The sequence below is a fragment of the Pterocles gutturalis genome, unplaced genomic scaffold (genome assembly GCF_000699245.1).
Source record: "Pterocles gutturalis isolate BGI_N339 unplaced genomic scaffold, ASM69924v1 scaffold36794, whole genome shotgun sequence".
NCBI lineage: Eukaryota > Metazoa > Chordata > Aves > Pterocliformes > Pteroclidae > Pterocles > Pterocles gutturalis.
In genome coordinates this window covers 1-22,148 of record NW_010136998.1, presented here as the reverse complement: position 1 = coordinate 22,148, position 22,148 = coordinate 1, and the positions used below count along the sequence as shown (strand labels likewise).

Genomic DNA, 22,148 nt, shown 5'->3' with positions numbered 1-22,148 from the left:
ACTTTTAAAAAAAACCCCACATTTTAGTATAAATACTATATTTATTAAATATCTTTACAATTCATTTAAATGTATTTACAGAACTATTCCTGCATAAGTTATACCTCAGACATGAAATTCACATAATTGCCTCTTAGGTAAGCATAGATGATAGTCTCATTTTAACAACAACAAAAAAGCATCCTCATTAGATACAGACTCCGATTTGCTTCGTTATTCAGCTATCTTTGTAAGAAACTACTCCATACAGTCAGCTTCTATACACACAATCTGGTTTTTCCCCTGGAGAAAGGACGTCCATTACCGAGAGACTGAGAGTCCACCACAAAACCCTTCCCATCTTTGCCAGACCCTTGCCTCTCCCATCTCCTTTACTCAGTCATACCTGTCTGGTCCCAAAATCTATTTTTTTGTTTTGGGTTTTTTATTTTTGACCATACCTTCTTCATAAAGAAAGTACATTTAGAGGGAAACTGTATGTTGCAGGTCTCCCAAAGATAGCCACAGCAAGGAACCACAGCTTTTCCATTTCACATCTTAGCCCTCTTTTACCCAAACACCCAGTAACGCTGCCGCAGAAATCCCAACTCCTGCCAGTCCTGTACGTTACGTGGTACCGCAGGTTACTGGTGCATAAAATTCTTCCTTCACATCACTGCTCCCGAACCACCCGCTCCCAATAACAAACACCCTCCGCAGCAGCTGAAAGTCAGCCTGTGCTCCGCTCACGCACGCTTCCATTTCACGGAACACCTTTCTGCTACGTTCCTCTCGTGAATAGTCACAATAATCTAATTCCTAGGAAGTGTTACTGCTTCATGCATCGTTTACAATTATTTGACAGTATGGGCCCTGTCATTTCCTTTTCCAAAAATTTGTGCGCAGACAGCTTAAGTTCATAGGAAGAAAGTAGGTTTGATATGTTTAGAGTGCACATCTTAAAAAAAAAAAAAAACCACAATCAAGCATGTGATAAAAATATCAATTCTTTATAATACAGTATTGCTTTATAAACAGATGGAAAAGCTATAAGCTTTACTGGTCTTTGGTGTGTCTGGTGAGGGATTAATTCATGATTTGTGAATCAAAATCCAAATTTGTTCTTTACTAAAAAAAAATAATAATCACCATGTGATGTGAGGCAAATGGCTTTGTAGACACTGCTCAGCAAAGAACGGCTTTAACGTCACGCCTGCCCGGCAGCACAGCTCCGCTCAGGGCTTCCAGACCCCGGCCCCACAGAGGCAGAGTACAGCGCGCACAACGCCTCGCGCGGGGTGAGCGCCTTCGCCACGCTCATCCATCTGACGCGCATACGCCTCCCAACGTATAGTTCTAGAAAATGGGGGGGGAAAATACCGAGGGCTGGGGGCAAGCGTGCTGAGAGCCAGGGGTCAGAGTGCAACGCAGTCCAGGTCTGCAGGGGCACCACTGTGAAGGAAGTTCAAGGGAAAGAATTGATCAACTCTGCTCTAATCAAGAAGTGTGATAGTAAATACTGGAGAATAAAATGTAAAGACACCCAAGATTTGAGAGGGGAACCCCCCTCCCAAATGCTAGAAACAAAGCCCTATACTGCAGCGTGAATACATTCCTTCTAACGAGACAGCCAGGTACAGCTTGTTCAATTTTAAAAAACAACAAGGACTGACGATTTGTGCAAAGTTATCCACCACTCACTTCCACGGATCGCAAAACTAATGAATGTTTCTTCATTAATATAATCCTCCCCATACCCTCACCAAAATAGTATTTTGGTCAAGTTAGGGTAGTTAAGGCATTTTGACAAGTCATTACAAGGTGATTTAAAATAGATAGCTAACATTATGCCAATTTAGGAATAGCAGATAAATTACCGAAGAGCTTCCAAATTAATCACTTATTATAAATGAAATGCCTGTTACAAGCATGATGCATTGAAATATAGTAAAATGACATGTACATGGTACATGTTAAATGATCTTAAATAAAAGCTTGACATAGTTACGCAAATATACAGTACAAGTCCACAAAAATTCTTTAAACAAGTTGAGGTAACCTCAAACTTAAACAGTTTTAATACAATAAACCAGGTAGTAAAAATCTCCTTTTGAGAACAGGTAAGATTACTTACTGACCAAGTTTAACTGCACTCACCTAAACAGCAACATTACCCGACTTTTTTTATATATAAAAACATGGCTTTAATTTATTTCTACATACTTTTCTACCAGCAAAAAAGTTAATGAAAAACTGACCAAAAATATATATACTCTTTACAGCTATCAGCTTTTTGTATGAACCTCAGGAAAGAAAAAGGAAAGCTTGCTAGAACAGGGGGGGACAAATGTGAGCTACTGTAATTCAAAAAGAAATGTAATATTGCAAAGTGGCTGTTAGATAACTGTAAACATCATTAAGGTTCATTCCGAAAACCCTAAACTTTAGTTACTGAAATGTAAGTGTCGCTAATTATTAAGAGTTTCCATTTACGTACTTACTGCTGCTGCCACAGCGTAAGAAAGAGGTGCCTGTTGGAGAGTCAGAGATAAGGATCAACTGGTGCAGCCTATTCTGTCCTACACAGGTGAGAATGGCAATTATTAACACAAATTATGTTCCGTTAACAACAGAATTATCTACCCAAAGTGAAGCCGTTCAGAGTTGAGGATGATCTGTCCTTTGTGCAGCCTCCCACTGTAGCATTTATGCCGGATCATCCCGCGCTGGCAAGATGGGTTAAAAGGCTGAAAGGACCTCAACTGTGGCCAGCTCAGCGTTTTGAGACTGAATAAATTTTTTTGTTTTTAAAATAAAAAAAAAATTCTCCACAGCCAAAACATCCAGATACCAGGCCCATTATGGACGAATGATCTGCAGAACTTTTAAGATCACAGTTAAGCACCTGAAATCACAAAACACATTTGCATCCATATAACTTGAACTAAGTATGTTTTCTGAAATTCCGTACTAGAAAAGGCTCCTAGGCTGACACCATGGATGGCAAGAGCAGAATGTTTACAGCAGTTATAAATCTCCTGAAAACTGGAGCTTAGAAACACGAAACCTCAGCTATCACGGTAACAAGACTATGCTTATGAAACTGTGTTCTGTAACATACCCTTTAATGAACAGTGAACGTTCCTAGTAAATAGAGTAATATGCCCTCTTGTAGAGGTGGTATCTATTGAATCGAGTTTGAAAGACGATAAACCAATTCTACTCCTTTGAAAGTCACATTTCAAATGCAGTAACGATGTGGGATTGATCCTCCCCCTTTTAAGGACAATGGCTAAGCTCTGAAAGACATGCTTCAAGCCTTGAGCTTCTTCATTTCTTGCTGGCAGACAAAGACCAGTGTACTATGAGAGTGGTTCTGAACAAGGACTTCGGTTGTGTCTCAAGACAGGCAATGAGCTCGAGAACTGGCTGCTGAGAGCAGCCACGAAGGAAGAAAGCAATCCTGCCAGCAGGAAACCGTACGGGTGAAGCTAGGAGCTCAGGGATAACGAAAATGTCAGAAGCTGACACTCCAGGCAGATCAGTCTGTGTACTCAGCTACAATAGAAAGAAGGACGGTGATGTCATCTGGTTTTCCCCCTGCAATATAAGAAAAATAAAACTATTTCATCAAACCACAGCAGGTCGCCTTATAATCTGTGACATTCACTCCTGGAAAGCTCTGTAAAAAAATAGTTCAGATGTTCAAAAACTGTTCTGTGTAAACACAAGAACTCTGCTTCCTCCACCTCTTTATAAAATGCAACTGAGGGTAGCAATGACATCTAACACCACAAAAAAGCGCTCTCCTTTTATGCTATAGTGAGATCACAATCTATTAGAAGGAGTACAGAACCCTGAACGTTGTTGTTAGCAGTAGAGCAGAAAGCCTGGTTTCTAGCACACTATTTAATAAATGTACAAAAACCCTGACATTGTTTTGTTACAAGCAAGCCGCAATAAATCAAAACACTGTAAATCAAACTCCTCTTCAGCATCTTCTCCAGCTATGTATTACTGCATGTCTAAAAGCTACTTAACATTTTTAGCAGTCACTTCTCAAACCTCAGCAGCTAGAGCAATACACTCAAATCCTCGAGAAATAGCTCAGGGAAGAGGCATTTTGTTATGCAGACAGTCAAACCAGTCCTTGGGACCTGGGAGATCTGCAGTTTCATTACTGAACAACTGAGCCTTGTAGCAACGTGGAGCCCAGGCTTCACAACTGTTGTCTCTGGGTCTTGCAGGAAATCCTGCCCTCCTGATACAGAGATAGTGAGAACGTCTTTAATAGCAGTTTTATTTATTAAAAGGAAAAAAAAAAGGAAGAAGAAATAAAAGAAAGGTGTTTGGCAGGACTCTGAACTCTGCCAGGGGTTAGTATCTTTCTAGAGGACAGGAAGTAGAACCAGTGGACAGATCAGGACAGGGCTGCTAATGGTACAAGGGTCAGACATTTCAAACAATCAAAAAAAAAATAAAATCACCAAAGAATGGGCAGAATCTCAGCTAAAAAGCATCAATAATAGAAGACCTTAAAAAACCCCCCAAAAACTACACACACCCCCCACCCAAATTCAAGGAGTAAGTCAAGTAGTTTCCCTAAGAGCCTGGAGAACTTGTATCAGGCAGGATTGCTGGGGCAGGAGTGTATATACTAGGTAAAATATCCAAAACAAAACAAAAACCAGTGCCCTGCGTTCTCTGCATTCCAGCTGCTTCCCCACAGGAGGCTTCTAATCAGCCGGGGTCTGGGATAACCTGTGTCAGGAGCTGGGGCCCTTGCCAAAGCCAGCAAGCTAGCTTGGTGCTCTACTGCCAACCACAGTTCTTAACGATCTGTTTTCCTAGGACATTTTGGGACAACAGAACTTCACTTTGCTGAAGACTTCTCAAAGATAGCAGGAGTGGGAGGAGGAGAAAAAAGAAATCTTACCTCTCACATTCAATCCGTTGTCACATGCAAACTGTGCAAACGGCGACATGTAAGTGGGATCATACGCCAGCTCGTGAGCTTGCTCAGCAATGCTTCGTGCAGTCTGCTGTATACTCTCGTAGTTGGAGTTCTAAATTAATGAGGAAAAAAGTTTATTCTTATAGGAAAGGCTACCAGTAGTTGTTTTGCTGATGTGTGTCAGTTTTACAGACCCCTGACTACCAGACTCCCCTCTCACTGATCAGGGTACTGGTTACCGCCTCCTCTTCCAAACAGAACCCTCACCATCTTTTAAGGCTTTAATAATTTGGGTTAGAACTGCAAATCTTCACTACTTAAGTCCTCCCTTCCCTACCAGCAGCTACAAGACTCAGTTTTGGAGGATTTGCAGAATTTAGAAATTTAGAAAACTAACACTCAAAATAGCCTAACCAGTCTCACCCGCGGGATAGCTATCCTGGCAGATCACACTGGACGAACCATCTTTCCCTCACAAAATGGGCTCTGCTGCAGTAATTAAATTTCACCTTGAATGGGATGCCTCACTTCTCTGACCCTCTTACCCAAACTGACAAGAGCACACTTGGGGAGAAGGAGCACTTAAAGTTATCTGAGGAAAAATTTATGGAGCACGCAAGTGGACTGCATTTTAAGTGCTGTTTTTTTTCTGTTTCAGTAACTCTGCTGCTTTACTCCAAGACTTTTCTTACAGAAGCCAAAACGACAGGACAACCACGGCTCTTTTTGTTTGTTACTATTTTAAAATGCCTTGACATTTCAAGAGCCTTCCCCACACTTTGGGGAATTAGCAGGCATTTACACGATTAACTTTTGGCTGAACCTCACAGGGAATGTCAGTGCCTGTCCCAAACACGCCAAAAGGTGGAGCTCAACTTTCTTCCACAAGGGAATTCCATCTCCAGTGTCCGCCCAGGCTAACCTTGCGTCTGTGCGGCAAAAGGAAGGCGGGAGTACGGCACTCGGAGGTATGATCTAAGGGACAGCCACACAGGTTAGCGTGACAGCATGCTGATACATCGTCGGTGCTGTCACTACCTTTGCTAACCAGATTAAAGCCTCTGTGACAGCTTGCGCTCGCATGTTCCGTTTCACAGCACAGCTGCATGCTTCTCAATTTCAGACCTGAGTATTGCACTGAGGGGAGAGTGACAGCGGGGACTGCAGAGAGGCCTCTCAGACATTTCGTCTGTAAGGACCCATTCTCTGTCTGATACCACCTCTCCGTTACGTAACTGCAGGATAAGAGCAGACAATTTTTTTTAAACCGCACTATAATTCTGCATGTTAACCTTATTTGCATTTCATAACATCAAAATAGTTTCCTCAGGGAGGTTATACATATTGATACCTCCTAAGTATACTTTCTGTAAGTAAATAGCCTTAAGCTAAATGTTCTCATCCAAATTAAAATATTTTAATGTATTTTTACTATTTAAAAGAACATTTGTGGTCACTAACCTGGAAACGTTGCCATGTATTTTTTTTTACAGAACATTAAAGATTATCAAGCACACACAACCCACAATTCAGACATTCCATACTACTTTACAATTACTATTTTATAAGCCTTTAGAAAAGCTTCAAATTATTTTTAAGTATCCAGCTCACCCCCTAAGACAATGCTGTATTTTCACGTACACAATCTACAACCTGCGAGTAGAGATAACATACAATGTGTGAGCAGCTGGCCAAGGGCAGTGCCTGCTACTGAACATCTCCCCCTTTTCCTTCCTCCTCTCCCTCCCATCACTACTCAGTGACACAGTACCAGCTGCTCCTTGGGAAATTTATCCCCAAGCTGCTGCTTCTGGGTTCAGCCTGGTAGCAGACCCAAGAGACAGCGCTCTGGGGTCAGCGTCCCCTTCTACTGCTCACGTGTGGCATCAACTGGAAAGTCTCTGAACGACACTTTGTGGTGGGTCTTTTATATAAAATACAAAAGTGACGTGCATCAAAAGTGATGGTAGTAACTCTGAGGGATAACCAGTGCAAAAGATGTGAGAGATTCAGAATACACACACTAACCTTCAGCTTTTTTAACTCCTGCAGAATCATGTAGTCAGGCATGTTGTCAAACAGTCCGTCTGTTGCAGTCAAAATAATGTCTCCGAGTTGGACATCAAAAGAAGTACTATCGGCAGCATCAGGGCTGGGGAGATGAGAGGTGTGTTAGAGAAAAGGACTCAGCTTTCACTAAGGCACCAAGCAATGCCAAACTACCACATCAACAGCTTTCCTATTTCACTGCTGTTGTGTGTTTTCTACAAAAGAAAGAAATAATCACTGACTGCGGAGCTTTTGCACCAAGATAGCTTGTCAAGAAAGCTCCAACAGAAGAGCCGTGATTGCAAACAGGTAATGTTCCAGCCATTACACAAAGGATTTGCATTTAAAATTCCCAGGTGAACAATCCTGTGCTCTAATCCGCTTCACAAGTGTATCTCCATGGAAACCATTAAGCAGAATGGCAGCTCAGGGCTTCCTTCTCACTCATCTTAAATACGTAAGAGAGCTATACTTGAAAGGACAATTCATAACAGGAACGGCCAAAACACTTAAGGATTCTGAATCACTTTCTAATGCAATGGAATATGAAACACGTCTGGAAAGCGCTACCAGGAGACCACAGTCGGTTGGTCTACTTATGTCTAATATATTACACAATACCAAGAGGAGAAAATATCTATTTTGGCCACAAATATTGCTGCAAAATCCAATTCTCAGAAGCAGCATAATGTCAAACCCTTCATTTTTAAAGATTCCTCAGGGGTCTTTAAAAGGGAGAAGCTGCTGCATCCCATGCCATTTGGCTATGCCAACAAACAGAAAAGCTGCTTTGCTCAACTGATCTGTAGCTTCAGGAAGGTGAATAGAGTTAAGATTCCCTGTCTGTTCCCATATATAGCCAAATTTAACATTTAACTGGGACAACAAATTTTAAAAAGTACTGAAGCATTTAGACAACAGGCATGAGTACTAATTAACGTCAAGAACAGTGCAGAACCTAGCCAGAAAGCTATAATCATGATTCAGAACTGAAGTGTGGGAGCTCATTTATCTTGTGCTTTCCTCATTACGCGATGACTCAGATTACTTCGCTTTCCCGACTTCCACTGGACGTTATCAATTCTTCTGGTGTTTTTTGGTTTTTGTCTTTCCATGGGTGACATACAATTTCAGAAAAATTAAGATTTTTATAGCTCTGGAATTTCAAACAATCATTTCATTTTAGTCTAATAAAGGGGTCAGATTGTTTAAGGTTCTAATTTCGGCGTTGTACCCTAGCTTCCCCTCTGCAGTCTTATGACGAAGTAACTAAACCACATGCGAGAACGGTCAGGAGTTTCAACCACTTAACCAACATTTTAAAGAAGAGCTATTTTAGCATTAAAAGTCATAACCCTTACAAGGCTTTAAATATCAAGGCTGATGCAGTATCAAAATGTTAAGATGCCTGTTGCATTCCCTGTATACTATGGTCACTCTTTGAAGATGCCTTTGTCATCCTCCTGTATTCAGAAGAAGGTTATCACATTAATGAGCGTATAACCATTGATTTGAAAGTTGTATTTTAATACATATTTGAAAGATTATTTTTTTAAAAATGTATTTTATTTTACTGGTGAGACTTCACAAAGTCAGAGGACGAACCAGCCTGACATTCTTAGGGAAAAACACAAGTACAAGTCCGCCTTTGAAACAACTCATTTCTGTGAACAGATTGTCCTTTCCTAATACTCTCATTTCCCAGCTTGATGTTCCGCCAAACAGTTTTTTCGCTCGTTTTGGTCAAATACAATATGCTGCGGGAAACACAGCTATTTGGAAACACAAGTTACAGTCACATGTCCCTCTGCTCTATTCTTCAAGTACTTGCTACCTCACTGCCAAGATATCTAAATTAGCGTACTCCAAACCAGTCTCAAGAGAGTACAGATGGACTGGGAACGAAAGCCACTGATAAGACAAGCCACTTAGGCAGGATGACCGGCACATACACCAAGCTGCTGTCTTATTGCAGCAGCTTTATTGAGTAATGTCTTTCCATGGATCAGATCGTGCCTAGTGCATACCAGAAACTACAGGAATACGCTACCATGAATGAATAATCATTAGCCCAATAAACTCAGACTGTGCAACAGCGTACCAAATTTTTTAAGTACAAGGTAGGAAAGGTTGACATTACCTAAAGCCAGGGCAGGCATGAGACCTTTTGGTTGGATACCTGCTTAAACCCCACGCGCCACGCTGCACTGTACAAAGAGCACTGTAGCAGCGAAACTGCAGGCTTTTGGGAGCTGATCACACACAGATTAAAAATTTAAGATCCTCTCCCATCTTACCTGTCACTTAAGACAACTCCTTCTGCTTCTGGTGGAGCTATTGACAGTTGGAACGGAGTGTTGAAGTAATGCTGTTGCTCATCAGACCGATGTACTACTTCTCCTCCTCTGACTACCAAAAATCCAGAATCTCCCAAGTTGGCTGTATGTAAACGATGACTTGTTCTGTCCAGAACTACTATACAAGCTGTACTGCTTCCTGGAAACAGAACACAGTAACTAGAGTTAGCCTTACAGAAATTGCCTGCTCTTTCACCCATCTGATTCATAGTCCAACTATTAAAATATTTTTCAAAGCTTACAAATCAGGAGAAATTGAAATAGTTATGCCAAAATTAATATATGTTAAAACAGCAAAATGGTAGACATCTTTGCAACACAAACTATGATTTTTGTATAGAACTTACTTTCCTGCTTTGATTTTGGTAAACACATTATGCTGACAAATACCTGTTTTGTTCCACTTTATTTACAGTTTTCCATCCCAACATACGTCAGCACGTTCTGCTATAGGACTGGATTTACAGAAGTCACATAAAATACTGAAATTCTGAAATCATTGAGATAATAGAATTCTAGTAGCATCCATACAATACTAGGTGCTCTCCACACAGTTTCACTCATCAGCTGTAAACAAACCACGCCAAGTAAGTACTTCATTACAAGCAGTTCTCAGGTATTGTCCCATTACTCTTGTCAGAATATTAAATTGCTTTTCTTCATAGTATGGCTCTGTAGAGCTATCTTTACATTTAAAAAAAAAAATCTTGTCACATCTTCAGGATATTAACTTCACAAGTTTAAAGAAAGCATGTTTCAGAGATAAATACTGTTCCAGATTAAAGACAAACAGGAAGATATGTGCTCAGAACTATCCCAGCCATGCCTGAGGGCACTGAGGAATTCTCGATTCATTCACTGGGAGAGCCACCAACCACGCTTGGTTGCAAGCCACAAAAATAACTATTGCAAAGACACCCATCCACAGACTAAGACCTTCACAGCAAACAGCAATCACTTAATTTCTGCTAACAGGACAGCACAGCCACCAAAAGAGCTTTCATTCCTGAAGAGGGTGAAACACAGCTAAAGCATTTCTTCTTGACTTCTGCCTCTAACGTAAGTCCCTGTATCACCAGCTGGTGAATAATCTTCATTTTCTATCCTAACATTCTTCCAGCAGAAGTTTCCAAGCACAGCTACATGCTGGATCGACCACAAGCTTGCAATGAGCTAAGCTTACAATCAGGCTTGCTAGCACAGGAGTCCAGCTGGCTCTAGGCATCACCTATGCCAGATGTTTCCCTTTTTTAATTCAGGGAGTTCCCTGCAACACACTTGCACTTTATTTGTTCTCTATGAATGTACAGGACCTTCTCCATTGTTACTGAACGGTAAGTCAAAGCACTGTCTTAGGAAAAATTCAGATTTTATGTGTGACAGCATCCAAGACTGTTCTGCAATACAAGAACAGTGTTTAAATAAATGGCACAGTTTCCTCTCCCTTCAGTTTTATTTTTAAATATTTGCTAGATTCAATTCTGATGAGCTAAGTATCAAGACTTAAAGCACAACAGCAAGGAAAAGTTACTGCCAAGTGAATCCGCCTTAATGAAGTCCTGTCCCTTCATTTAAAATAAACTCTAAATGCTCATTGCCCTGACAATGCCAGGGTTTTGTTTCTACTTCTAAAAATACTGTTCTTGGTTAAAGGAGAAACACTAAGGATCATTAGTTTCAAATTCTAACTCTATTAGCAGAGTGTAACTAGGAGGCCATGTGTGGAATGCAGATCTTGTGACTCAGCATATGCTGCTTTTCCGAATTCGAAAGGTCAAGCCAAGCAGGGCTGCCTCCGTCTACAAAGCCGTTGTGAGCTCTCACCAGTGGCCCAGTTTGTGGATCACTTACAGCTACATCTGCTTTGCACAAATAAGCACTATTAAACATACAAAATTAATTACCGACCACTGCTATTTTAGTGATACTTAAGGTCACTTCTGAGGTCTGAACCTATTCTTTAGGTATATAATGCCAGAACATCTGTTCGAAAGCTCAGCAGGCAAGTTAAATATAGCTTACACAGCGCTCTCCTGGCACACAAGTTTAAGGTCAGGTGAGAAGCATGCGTATCATGCAGGGTAACACTTTCTTGGTGCAGAAGAGGTCATATGCCCTTTAGAGAAGTATTCTGTTCTCAAGGTTGTCAGCTGAGGCCAAATGTTGCCTCTCGATCTGCTCACCACTCCCAGGGCAGCTGGATGCCCTGCCTAAAATCAAGTTTGACACAGAATATGCTAAGCATCTACTTTACTTTCAAAAAAATATGTACTGAATCCCCCACAAAGAATTATAAAAATAATATATGATACCAGCGATTGTACGATATAAACTACTTAAGTCAAACAATTAGGTCTAAAGTTCATTGGACATAAAAGGCAACAGGAGCAGTACACCAAGGAGTGAGCAGAACCGCATCCAATTCTTGTCAGAAAATATTTTTGCTTACATAGCTTAAGCAAAAAGGCACAACCAACCATTAAGAGCTTTCAACAGAGAACAGTTACTTACACATGCATAAGAGAGAGAGCAAGAAGTGTACATGCTACAGCATAATTCTACTGCTGACCTCGTTTCACAAACTCTCTGCAAGCTCTGGTTAACTACCACCCTCCACACACAAGGGCAGTCTGCCTTTTATTTTTTTTAATACACACACACAAACATCCCCTGCATTACCAAATGCATCAAGATAGTTTTTAAACATATAAGAGAAAATAAGAAAGCTACCAAGGCAACTACATTTCTAAATTTTTTGGATATTTAACAGATGGTACCTGTCTGCAAATTTGTTGTAGAAGCTGACAACAGATCTAAGCAATCTTGACCAAGCATACGTCCAGATAACATACAACACAGATCCAATTTATACATTTTTACTCGCTTACCAAGCAAAGGTACTTTGTTCTGCAACAGCTCACAATAGCCTGCGGTGAGAATCCCAACAGGATTACTTGGTACAAACCGTCCTTCTTTTACTAAACGTTCACATGTTCGCATTAGAGTCCCTGAGAACTGAGAAGGGTCAACCCCATAGTCTCTCCAGCCACCTACACCATCTGCTACCCCTAGAAGAAAACAGAAAATTAGTTATATTAACAGAAACAGTTTCCAAAAGAAGGTTTTTAAGTTTTGACATCTCTTATGATATTCAGTAACTAAAAAGTAGGACATAGGACCATTTTTGATTAAGAAAAACACATTTCTGAGCATTTTTAAGATAACTTCTCACATCAGCTCCTAGGCAAATCTCTAAGTATCATCTGAATCGCTGAAGAGAAGGTAAAAGTCCAATGCTGAGAACTCTGTGAGGAGGCCGTCTTCACCAGAGAACTAATGGAGAACTTGGGGGGAAGCAGGTGGGTGCAATCACATTAACCCTTGATTAGCACACTGAAAAGGAAGAAGAGTTTCTATTAGTTTTAATGTGAAGGTTGTTATTAAAAAGGACAGATATGATAAAGAAACTCTTCCTCACTATTCAGCGGCCCAAAGTTTCTTCTCAATCTGCTCGCTCATATGAAGAACAATGCTTTCTATTTGGTAGTACCAATTTCTGTAGAAAATAAACTTACATTTTAAAAGTGTTCAAAAAACTACATACCTAACACAATGCTGGGACCTACCCCTGCAAGGATAGTTTGTTGCTTACAGCTCTAGCCAGGCAAGAGAATGAAAACTATGATCCAGCCAATTTTCATTCAGTTATTTAAAACAACCTAGACATCAGAAAATTAGACCAGGAAGCTTCTGAGCAACTGCAGAGGCAAACAGCGAAGATGCACACAGAGAAGAGGGGTGGTAAGGGAGAAGAGATAAGTAACTGGTATGATATTCTGCTGCCCATTTGGCTAGAGTATTTTGAACTTCCTGAACTGGCTTTAGCAATACAAGTAAAATGCTGTCCCAAAGTATTATCCATGAGAAAAATATTTCTACTTGGAAATTTTTCCAAAAATCTTTTTGATCCTCATCATGTAAGGGACTAACCATTTCAAGCACAGTTTTCTGTAACACAATGAACATGATAAAAGCATGAAGAGCCAATTTCAGAGCTCAGATTGTGCTGAAGAACAGCCTCCTCAGGGAAAAAAAAATTCTGCAATTAGCACAGGCATGAAAATTCAACTGAGAAGGTAAAAACCAAGTTTGCCTCATCTACAAATGCCCTTCACATGGGACACCATCTGAAACTGAGACGGAAGGTTTAGAGCCGACCTTGGCACGAACTATAATCTGACAGGAGGTTATAGCCAGATTCTGAACAGCCTATCAACATTAATCAGATTTCTCCCAAAAATAGTGCACAACCTTTTAGACACCTGCTTTGTCTGTTTGCTTTCTTAGAAGAACGCAGATCCCTGTATTCACCTCTTCAGAGTAGACCCTGGGAAGAAGCTCACGCAAAAGCAACCCTGGCATTCTCGGAAATGCCTTCTCTGGGTTCTTCGAGAAGAAGCTAATCCTCTCTTTACTGGTCCCACACCTTCAGGTTAATACTGGATTAACCCTTTGCTTTCTGCTGCCACACAGGCAAGTCTAGAATAAGAGATTGTTAAGAAAAAGTTATAGATCTAGAACTTGAAACAGAAACTAAGCTTCAGTTTGGATGATGATGCTTGCTTTACATTAAGTTACCAGATGAGCGTCTTTTTTCCCTTTAAGATGAACACGATCCAGATGTACTCCTGCTAGCTGAATACAGCACTGCTTCACTGGCAACGGGATTAATGCAATGAAAAGATGCTGTTCGTCAAGTACTGCCCAAAGCTTTTGTCTCCTAGGGTGGTTACAAAACAAGCTCATCAGAAGTTAGGGAGCTCCCTCAAGCAATCAGTAAACCGTTTTTGCATTAGTCTTCTTGGGAAATATTTAAATAGAAACACTCCAGCGTTAGTATAAAGTACAAGAAAGCCATCATAGCAAGCACCTGACAAGGTTAATTATCAAAACCTATTTCAACTTTTAAAGCAAAAGTAAGACCTGATTTTCTTTGCTCACTTCTTATTCCAGGAAGGAAATCTTAATCCGTAATCACGGCAGCACACTTCATACTCTATCTTGAGCCATGAAATGGCTTTGTCTGTCTGCCTTCCTGCCTGCTTTGTGCAAGCTATAAACAGCCTGAAGTACATTCTGCCAGTGCCTTCCAAAACAATCATCCTCTAGACAGTCCACGAGTAGCTCCTCTGACTTAGCTTTGTACCACGCTTAAGAGAACTGATTGTCTGCTTAAGAATCAAAGAGACAGTTGTGCCTTCCTTCTCCATCACTGGCACCAAAGAAATGGGACCACCACATTCATGAGCGGGGTCTGGAGCATCTTTCACTGTAACACCTCCACGACACCCCATCAGCTCACTGACTCAGGTATCACCACTGGCATCTAGTTCTTGTCCTTGCTCAAAATGGACAACATGGGGTTTTTTGCAAAGGTTTGCTTCTCCCCACCCTCCCTTTTATTTTTTTTTTTTAATTGTATCTCTCAAAGATGATGGGTCAGTTAATTTAATTTAAGCCAAATGACCTTGTTGGCTCCCAAAGCATGGGTCACAAGCACAGCCAGAGCAGCCCTCCCGCTTCCTCCTGCTCCGGCACAGAGCCAGGAATTGCTGCTGCCATCAAGATCAATGGCATTACACAGGCAAAGGACATTCAAGAAGCCCTATACCACACAGGGCCACCTAGAAAACATCCACCTTTATTGTTTCTGCCTTAAAAGAAGATTTTTACATTCTCCGAGATCTTTAGCCATCCTGTCCTACCTTCAGCATGGTTTGAAGTAAAAACAGTATCTTCACATCCTACATTCCCAACATAAACTAAACAGTCTGATGGGAAAGGAATATGTGATCTTAAAATAGATTGAATAAACTGCTACTGAAATAAAACAAAATGTAAATTAGAATAAAGTTTAAGAAAACTTTGTGATCTTTGATGTACAGCAAACAAGGAACAAAACTATCTGTGAGATATTTCAAACTCCAGAAGTAGCAAGAACCAAAAACAACTCATAAAAATGGACTAATTTTTATGTAATAGCTTGTTTTCCCTCTGCCATCAAAGGAAAATTCAAAGGTACAGCTACTGGCAGCATCACTGCCAAGGAATAATGCCAAACTCTGTTCATTTATATTGTCTTTGTTTTCACCTAAGACAAAAGAAACCCCGCACATATTCAAAATACTACTGCTTTAACAAGTGAAAAAGATTGCTCAGGTTCTCATTTTCTTACATTTCACTATAAATCATTGAATTTCAACTTCCAGTATCCACCATTTAATTTAAAATAATCATACTGCAAAATAGGAATCGTAGGACATTTAAGAAAAACTGCATGGCTGAGAAGAACTGCTGGAATTTAACAGTACACAATCCTTGATTTTTTCTAAGCTATTGAGTAAATCAGAAAATGTTATAGAAAGATTTCTTTGGATATTCCCTGGTCAAGCCTGTGCAGAAATTACACAAATGGCCACATGATACAGTGAAACACCTGTGGCTAGATGAACCACCACTGTAAATAAAGCAATTGAAAATTTCACAATAAATTACTTCAAAAGAATAAATGCTTCTCAAGTATTTAACTATATTATGGAGACCTTTATGAATCGTTGAGAGTTAACACTCCACCACATCGCCTTCTGCTGGAAAATACGCAAGTACTACTGCCAGATTAAATACTCGCTGCATGTGTCTGTCCAAAAAAAATTACTCTAACTTCTTAAAGATTCAGTGTATCGAGATCTCTCATAGAGTTGTAATGAAGTTTCAAGACAAAGCACAAGTGACTGAAGCTGCAGCCCTGAAACCGAGCAAGTGAAGACACTGGCACTGAAACTTGTTAAAATTTACTTCAAAATGCTAAAAGCACCTGGGATAAATACCAGTTGGAGTGCAGACGAGAAGCCGTTTTGACTGCCAACACATAAGGTTAACGGCAGAAGCCCAGGGAGCAGCCTGCCAGTGCTGAGAGTAGTAACGTGCCTGTCACCGCACATTTTTATAGGTCAGACCCAGATGTTCTACACAGTTCAAAGCAAATAAAAACTAAACAGGCTTAAAGGTCAGAACAAAGCCACTATACTAACCATACCCTGTTTAATATAAATAGTGTTGTGAGTGGAAGTTCTGGCTAGCTGTCAAACTAACCTGTCCGTGGTCAGAGTCCAAAAGTATCACACTGTCCAAAAAACATCTTGAAAGATGGATACTTTCAAACATTGCATCAGCTAAGAATAACAACCACACACAGAAGCACCAGGGAGGCACAAGTGTGCCAGCAGGAACTGCTTTTGTGTGCAACCACAACGTTGTCAGAGACTCCACACATCCTACTGAACTTTAAATTTCTCGAGATTCTTAGAAACACGGATAAAAGAACACCAAAAGGATGCATTTGTGACTGAATTTATTTTGCATCAAGTGTAGAAGAAAGGCTAAAATGGTAACAAAGTACAACCTGCTGCACTACACAGGTTTGAAATACAGCACCTAATATTTGTCAGTATATCAGAATTGAGATAAACTGATAAGATATCTTGGTTTAGCAGCGATGGGATAAATCATACACCTAGATCGGTTCTCTGTACAAAGCAAGGCACTAGCTCAAAGCCAGCGCTAGCAGTCTCACTGGCGGTGTGTATGGGACCACAATGTTACACCCAAATGGTACCTACCCCTCCCCTTCCCCCATTTTCACAAAGAAATAACCTGGTTAAATACAAATCCCTAAGGGCAGATTGTGTGCGACTGATAACTAGTTACAAAAGGAAAGGTTACTTATTCACACTGTGCATTTTAAAGGTTACAGTAGACCTTGAACTGCCCTTGTGTTAAATAGAAAGGTACTGCAAGAATAACTGGTCGAGTGATAATGAGGAACAAACAGCAAGAGGCAAAGTGAGACATTATGTGGAAAAACAGACTGAAGGAGAAACAAGGAACTGAAAACATTAAATTGTGCATCTACTTCCAGGAAAAAGCACGAGTTCCTTATATATATATATATATCTTTTTTTTTTTTTTTTCCTGCTACAGTATATTATTTTTGCCAAAACAGGTTTTTACCAGGTAGATCTCTTACATATTTTATTTAAGCCTGAGAAATCACTCAGTGGATTTTGGGAGCTACAGGAGAACACTAAACTACTCTTTATCTCTGAAAGTTGTGTAAAAACTTCCCTGTGTAGTTATAACTACTTAATCTCTCAAGGTGTTGAGCAACCCTGGAAATTATTTTCATAGCTGAACTGCTACTGGCGGTTGGCACTTAGATGATGAAAAGGGATAGGTACTGCAGACAGACACCAGCCACGCTGCACTGAAATCACTGACAGCCTGAGCAGTCTCGGGCTCACAATATTAATAACGCAGATGAACCAAAGTAAACAGCAGCAGATTTTTTTGCAACATTTCCTGCGACACAGGTATGATTAACACCTCACCTACTGTACTGTGTTCAACTTTGCTTATTTCCTTCTGTGATTTCTGATAGAACTGCTTTTCCTTCAAGCTAAGATCTGCACACGAATGGAAAATTGTCTGCTATCAACAAGTATCAACAGCACTTACAGTTAAGTGATCAATTGCAAATTCTGATCAGAATGCCTTGCGTGCAACTTCCAGAAACTGCGGCAAAGATGAATAACCAGATTTCAGTTTCATTCTCAGAAAGAGCGCTACCACATTTCTAAGAGGTTACATTCAATACCACTTAAGAACAGCTCTGCTGACATTTGGATCAGCTGCATTGACCAGAATGCCGGTGCATATGATTGTTAATGGGGATGTTTCTCAATAATCCATAGTTTCTCTACAAACGACAGTACTTCTGCTCCCATGTTAAAAAGAAAATTTAATTTGGTCTATTACACACTAAGACACATATACCATTTTTTTCAAAACACAGATTATTCCCTCTAAAATGTCCTGAATTCTCCCAGCAGAACAGGTGAAAGGCTCTTTGAAGCAAGGAGACTACTTGCCTCCTTTAGTGTGATAAGTTGTGATAAGGCAGCAATCTCTTTAATACATATGATACCAAATAAACCACTTAACACTGTCTTAGATGACCTTCAGGCATCAAAGTAAGAATCCCTTCCTCCTCTATAGCTGCCAGAACAACCTTGACATTTCATCTACAAATCCTTTTATAGGATTTGGAGTTTACGTTTCTTGATGACAGTGAGACTAACAATATTCCAGGGGCTTTGTCATTTAAGTTTTACGCACCTCCTATGCAGGCTGCTAAAAAACCTTAATTTTCAAATAAAGTGCAATTCCTTTCAGTTTAGAGCAGCTGCCCTACAATACCCTTCTCTTCCTAGAAAAAAAAAAAAAAAAAAAAAAAAGTCAAGATTTGCAGCAGATGGAACAGTTACCAAATTTTAACTTTGTAGCTTTGTAGTGGACAAACAGTACCCTGCTGCCAGACAGTTTTTTTCCTACTACTGGGGGGGACAGAAATAGTTTGGAAGACTAGTCAAGTCACACTGGCTACACCCAAACTTCTACCCAGCACAGACATTGTATAAGCGATGCTGTCACGGGATGCGCATTGGTTGCAGTCGTGTTTCAATAATGAGTCACACAACAGCTTGGAAAATCCATAAAAAAATAGCAAAGACACCAGGAGCCTGATAAGGCAGGAATAAGCAAGAAAAGACAGATCCCAACAATAGAAAAAAACAATCACCAGCATGAGACATCTCAAACTTTACAAACAAGCTTCAATGTTTAGTTTTGTTAAGTAAGTGAAATGTTTATATAAAGTGTTTAATTTTTAAAATTTGTGTTTTGCTCCCTATGCACTAAAAATTCTACTCACACGCTAATTAAGAAAAAACAGAGGGACCAGTTCCTGAAGAGTTTCATTTTTCAGCTTTGAAAAACAGTATTTCTGTCCTCCAAAGTTACAAAGGTGTGCCTTCAGAAGCACCTAATGTCTACCAAGCCTCAAGAAGATATTTGAGCATTCTGAAGATCTGGACAACCAAGACACTGACAGCGAGCATACAGGAAGGTACAATATGGCACAAGGTGCAGCAAAAAGGAAACATGGGCCTGAATCATAAAGCTCTAGAGATTAATACTAGCAGTAAAGCCATTTCCTTTTCTCAGAGTGATCCCAAAGGAAACACTCTGGTTTTGAGTTTCTTGTTTCTCTCTGTGCTCAGGATGGGAAGAAAACACGCAAATTTAACAGGTATGTACCAGACACAAGTAAAAATAAGAGACAAAACTTCCAAGGATTCAGGTACACCAGTAACAAGCCTCATCAAGCCTTTAACAACTATGGGAGGGTTGGAAATAATATCATCAAAAGCTTTCTGTGATCTTACTATGAAAGGGTAAAGCACAGACTAGAAGGCACTTAAATTTTCAGCCTTAAGACTATACAGTATACATATAACAAAAGCAGTGTTTAGTGTTTCTCTGTCTACTATAAACACACTGCCTAGTCAACTTTTGTTTGACCTAAGAAAATGAATCCCCAAGCACTCATGCCAAGTGGCTGGGAGTAGCTCTTTCACTATTACACCACACCCATATCCATCCCACACAGGCACGCTTCCCGTATACTGGCTCTAGAATAAAGACTGGCACAAAAGAATTTTAAATGAATTATCTGGCATGGCTTTGTCACTGATGTCTACAAGGGCAGACTAAGTCATACATTTGAAATTTGCTGTTCTCTAAAAGCACTCTTACTGCATCTAGTGATCACTTTGGCTAAAACCACATGAGCTTCTTCATTAAAACAATACTGAAAAATGTAGCTTGAAAAGCAACAGTTTAGCTCAGCCAGTTTTGTTGAGGTGCAGAGCTAGACAGGTATTGAGTCAGTAAAAAATTTATGAGGCTCTTTGTGATGAGATTTGTGATGAGAGTAAGAGGAATTGTGGACATGAAAACACTGAAACTCTTTTTGCAGCAGTGCTGAAGAGCCGCTTGAGAAAGGGAGAGCAAAGAGGCGATCGTAGTAGCAGAACCAAGCAGCAAACTATTATGTCTGGGTACTTAGGATGAAGAAAAAGCATCAAGTTAGATTGTATCAAAACCCATCCTGAGTGTTACTGTTCACAGATCGTACAGTCATCTTGGTTTATTGGTACATACATTAGAAAAGCAATAAAGAACTAACCTGAAAATAGCTTTACAAGTTAAAAAAAAAAACAAACCACCTTTCCTATTCAAATCATTTTCCTCTTGGTACTTAAGACAATCTGGTCTGAAGCCTCCTTTGCTGTTTGCTCTTTAAGTGGAGTTACAATTCTGTTTGTTTGCAAGTTGCCATGAAAATTAATGCAAACACCAACTTAGAAATGCAATTCTCTGTTGATTCCAGCAGGAAGACAAGACAAGCTGTAGGTCCACATATGGTGATTACCAAATATGGCCAAAAAACCCTAAACATTATCAAATGGGTCTACATCTACCCGCTTCCCCATGCAAAGAATCCATACACAAGTAAAGGAGATTCTGAGATTCTGATTTTCTCCTACGGGCAAATACTGATTGCTCAGTTATTTATCAGCGCTGGCCTAGAATGAACGTTAAAGGCAGCCAGCAGCGGTCACATGTTAAAGTAAGGTTGTCCAACAGCTAATTCTAATAGAAAAAAGTTTCTCTGGAACAGGCACAACAGAAAAGATGCAGAGCATCTAAAATGCATTGACCAGTTTTCAACATCTCCTTGAAAGCTGCAGCATCACCCTTAGAGTAACAGCTCCCTTGAGAATAATCAGCAATACTGTTACCTAGCACCAAGTCAGAGCTTCCCGAAAAAATATCTCAGCTACGTTAAACAGCAACCAACTTACAATGACAGCACCAAATTGTGAAGAATCTCCAAGCACTATCACATCAAAAAATACTGCAGAGCAATCCCACCAGTTTTAAATTAAAAAAAAAAAAAAAAAAAGCAACAGGGGCAGGAAGCTTTTTTTTTTTTAATGTCAAAGTTTTGGTGAAAATTTACTTCTGTCAGTTGCTCAAAAACTAAGTTTTGCAGAGCGTCAGTTAGCTAAATTCAACCTTGACTACACAGGACAAAGGTCAAGCGCTGTCAAAAGCAATGCAGCTCATAAACTGAAGTTTCCACTGATTATCTGTAATTATTCCCTACTTCTAAAATTTGAACCCTTAAGATTCATTTTCCATGTGAATCCAAACCAGAGAGTGCAATCAGGATAGAACAAATACTGAAACTGAAGTTTGACATTTGAGACCAGTCTCAATGTCACTTTGCCTTTCACTTGACAAGGACACAGCATGCGTTAAAATCAGGAAGTGTCTGTTTCAATGACCCTTTGGGTAGAAATACAACACATGTATATGGGGCTTAGTTAGGTTTTGAAATGAAATGCACTATAAGTTGTTTCTCTGGCTGTCAGAGCCACTGGGCCTTACAGGCACCTACAGGTGAAACACCACGGCTGGGCCCGGCCACCCGGCACCCACACCACCCAGCCCAGAGCCAGGCTCAGCGAAGCAGGCGTTGTGCTGCAACAAAGAGCACCAGACCTTTCTTTTGAAACTAAAAAAAAGAGAATTCACCCTGCCTTTTACAGGAGGAACCGGCTCCTTTGTCCTGAGCCGCTTCACCATGTGCGGCCCAAGGAGGGGGGGTCACCACACCGAAGCCACAGTCCCCTCAGCACCCCGGGCAGGGCCCCGCCAGCACTTACCCAGCACATCTGCCGACCGGTGCCGGGCCACGAAGCAGGCGTCATCCCCGTAGCACATGCCTTTCTTCAGGATACCCTTACGGAAATCTTTGCCAAAGCCACAGCTGGCTGTCACCA

The 22,148-nt window shown here is 40.4% G+C and overlaps 1 protein-coding gene across 1 annotated transcript; it reads right to left on the bottom strand.

Annotated features, from left to right (window-relative positions):
• Positions 1-3,216: 3,216 nt before the first annotated feature.
• PPTC7 (PTC7 protein phosphatase homolog (S. cerevisiae)) lies at positions 3,217-22,142 on the bottom strand. The gene is made up of 6 exons (XM_010082500.1): positions 22,032-22,142; positions 12,228-12,407; positions 9,280-9,478; positions 6,962-7,085; positions 4,916-5,045; positions 3,217-3,579 (listed from the first exon to the last, which is right to left on the bottom strand). Exons 1-6 carry the CDS (start codon positions 22,087-22,089, stop codon positions 3,521-3,523), a joined length of 750 nt encoding a protein of 249 aa, XP_010080802.1. The 5' UTR covers positions 22,090-22,142; the 3' UTR covers positions 3,217-3,520.
• Between the last annotated feature and the right edge of the window lie 6 nt (positions 22,143-22,148).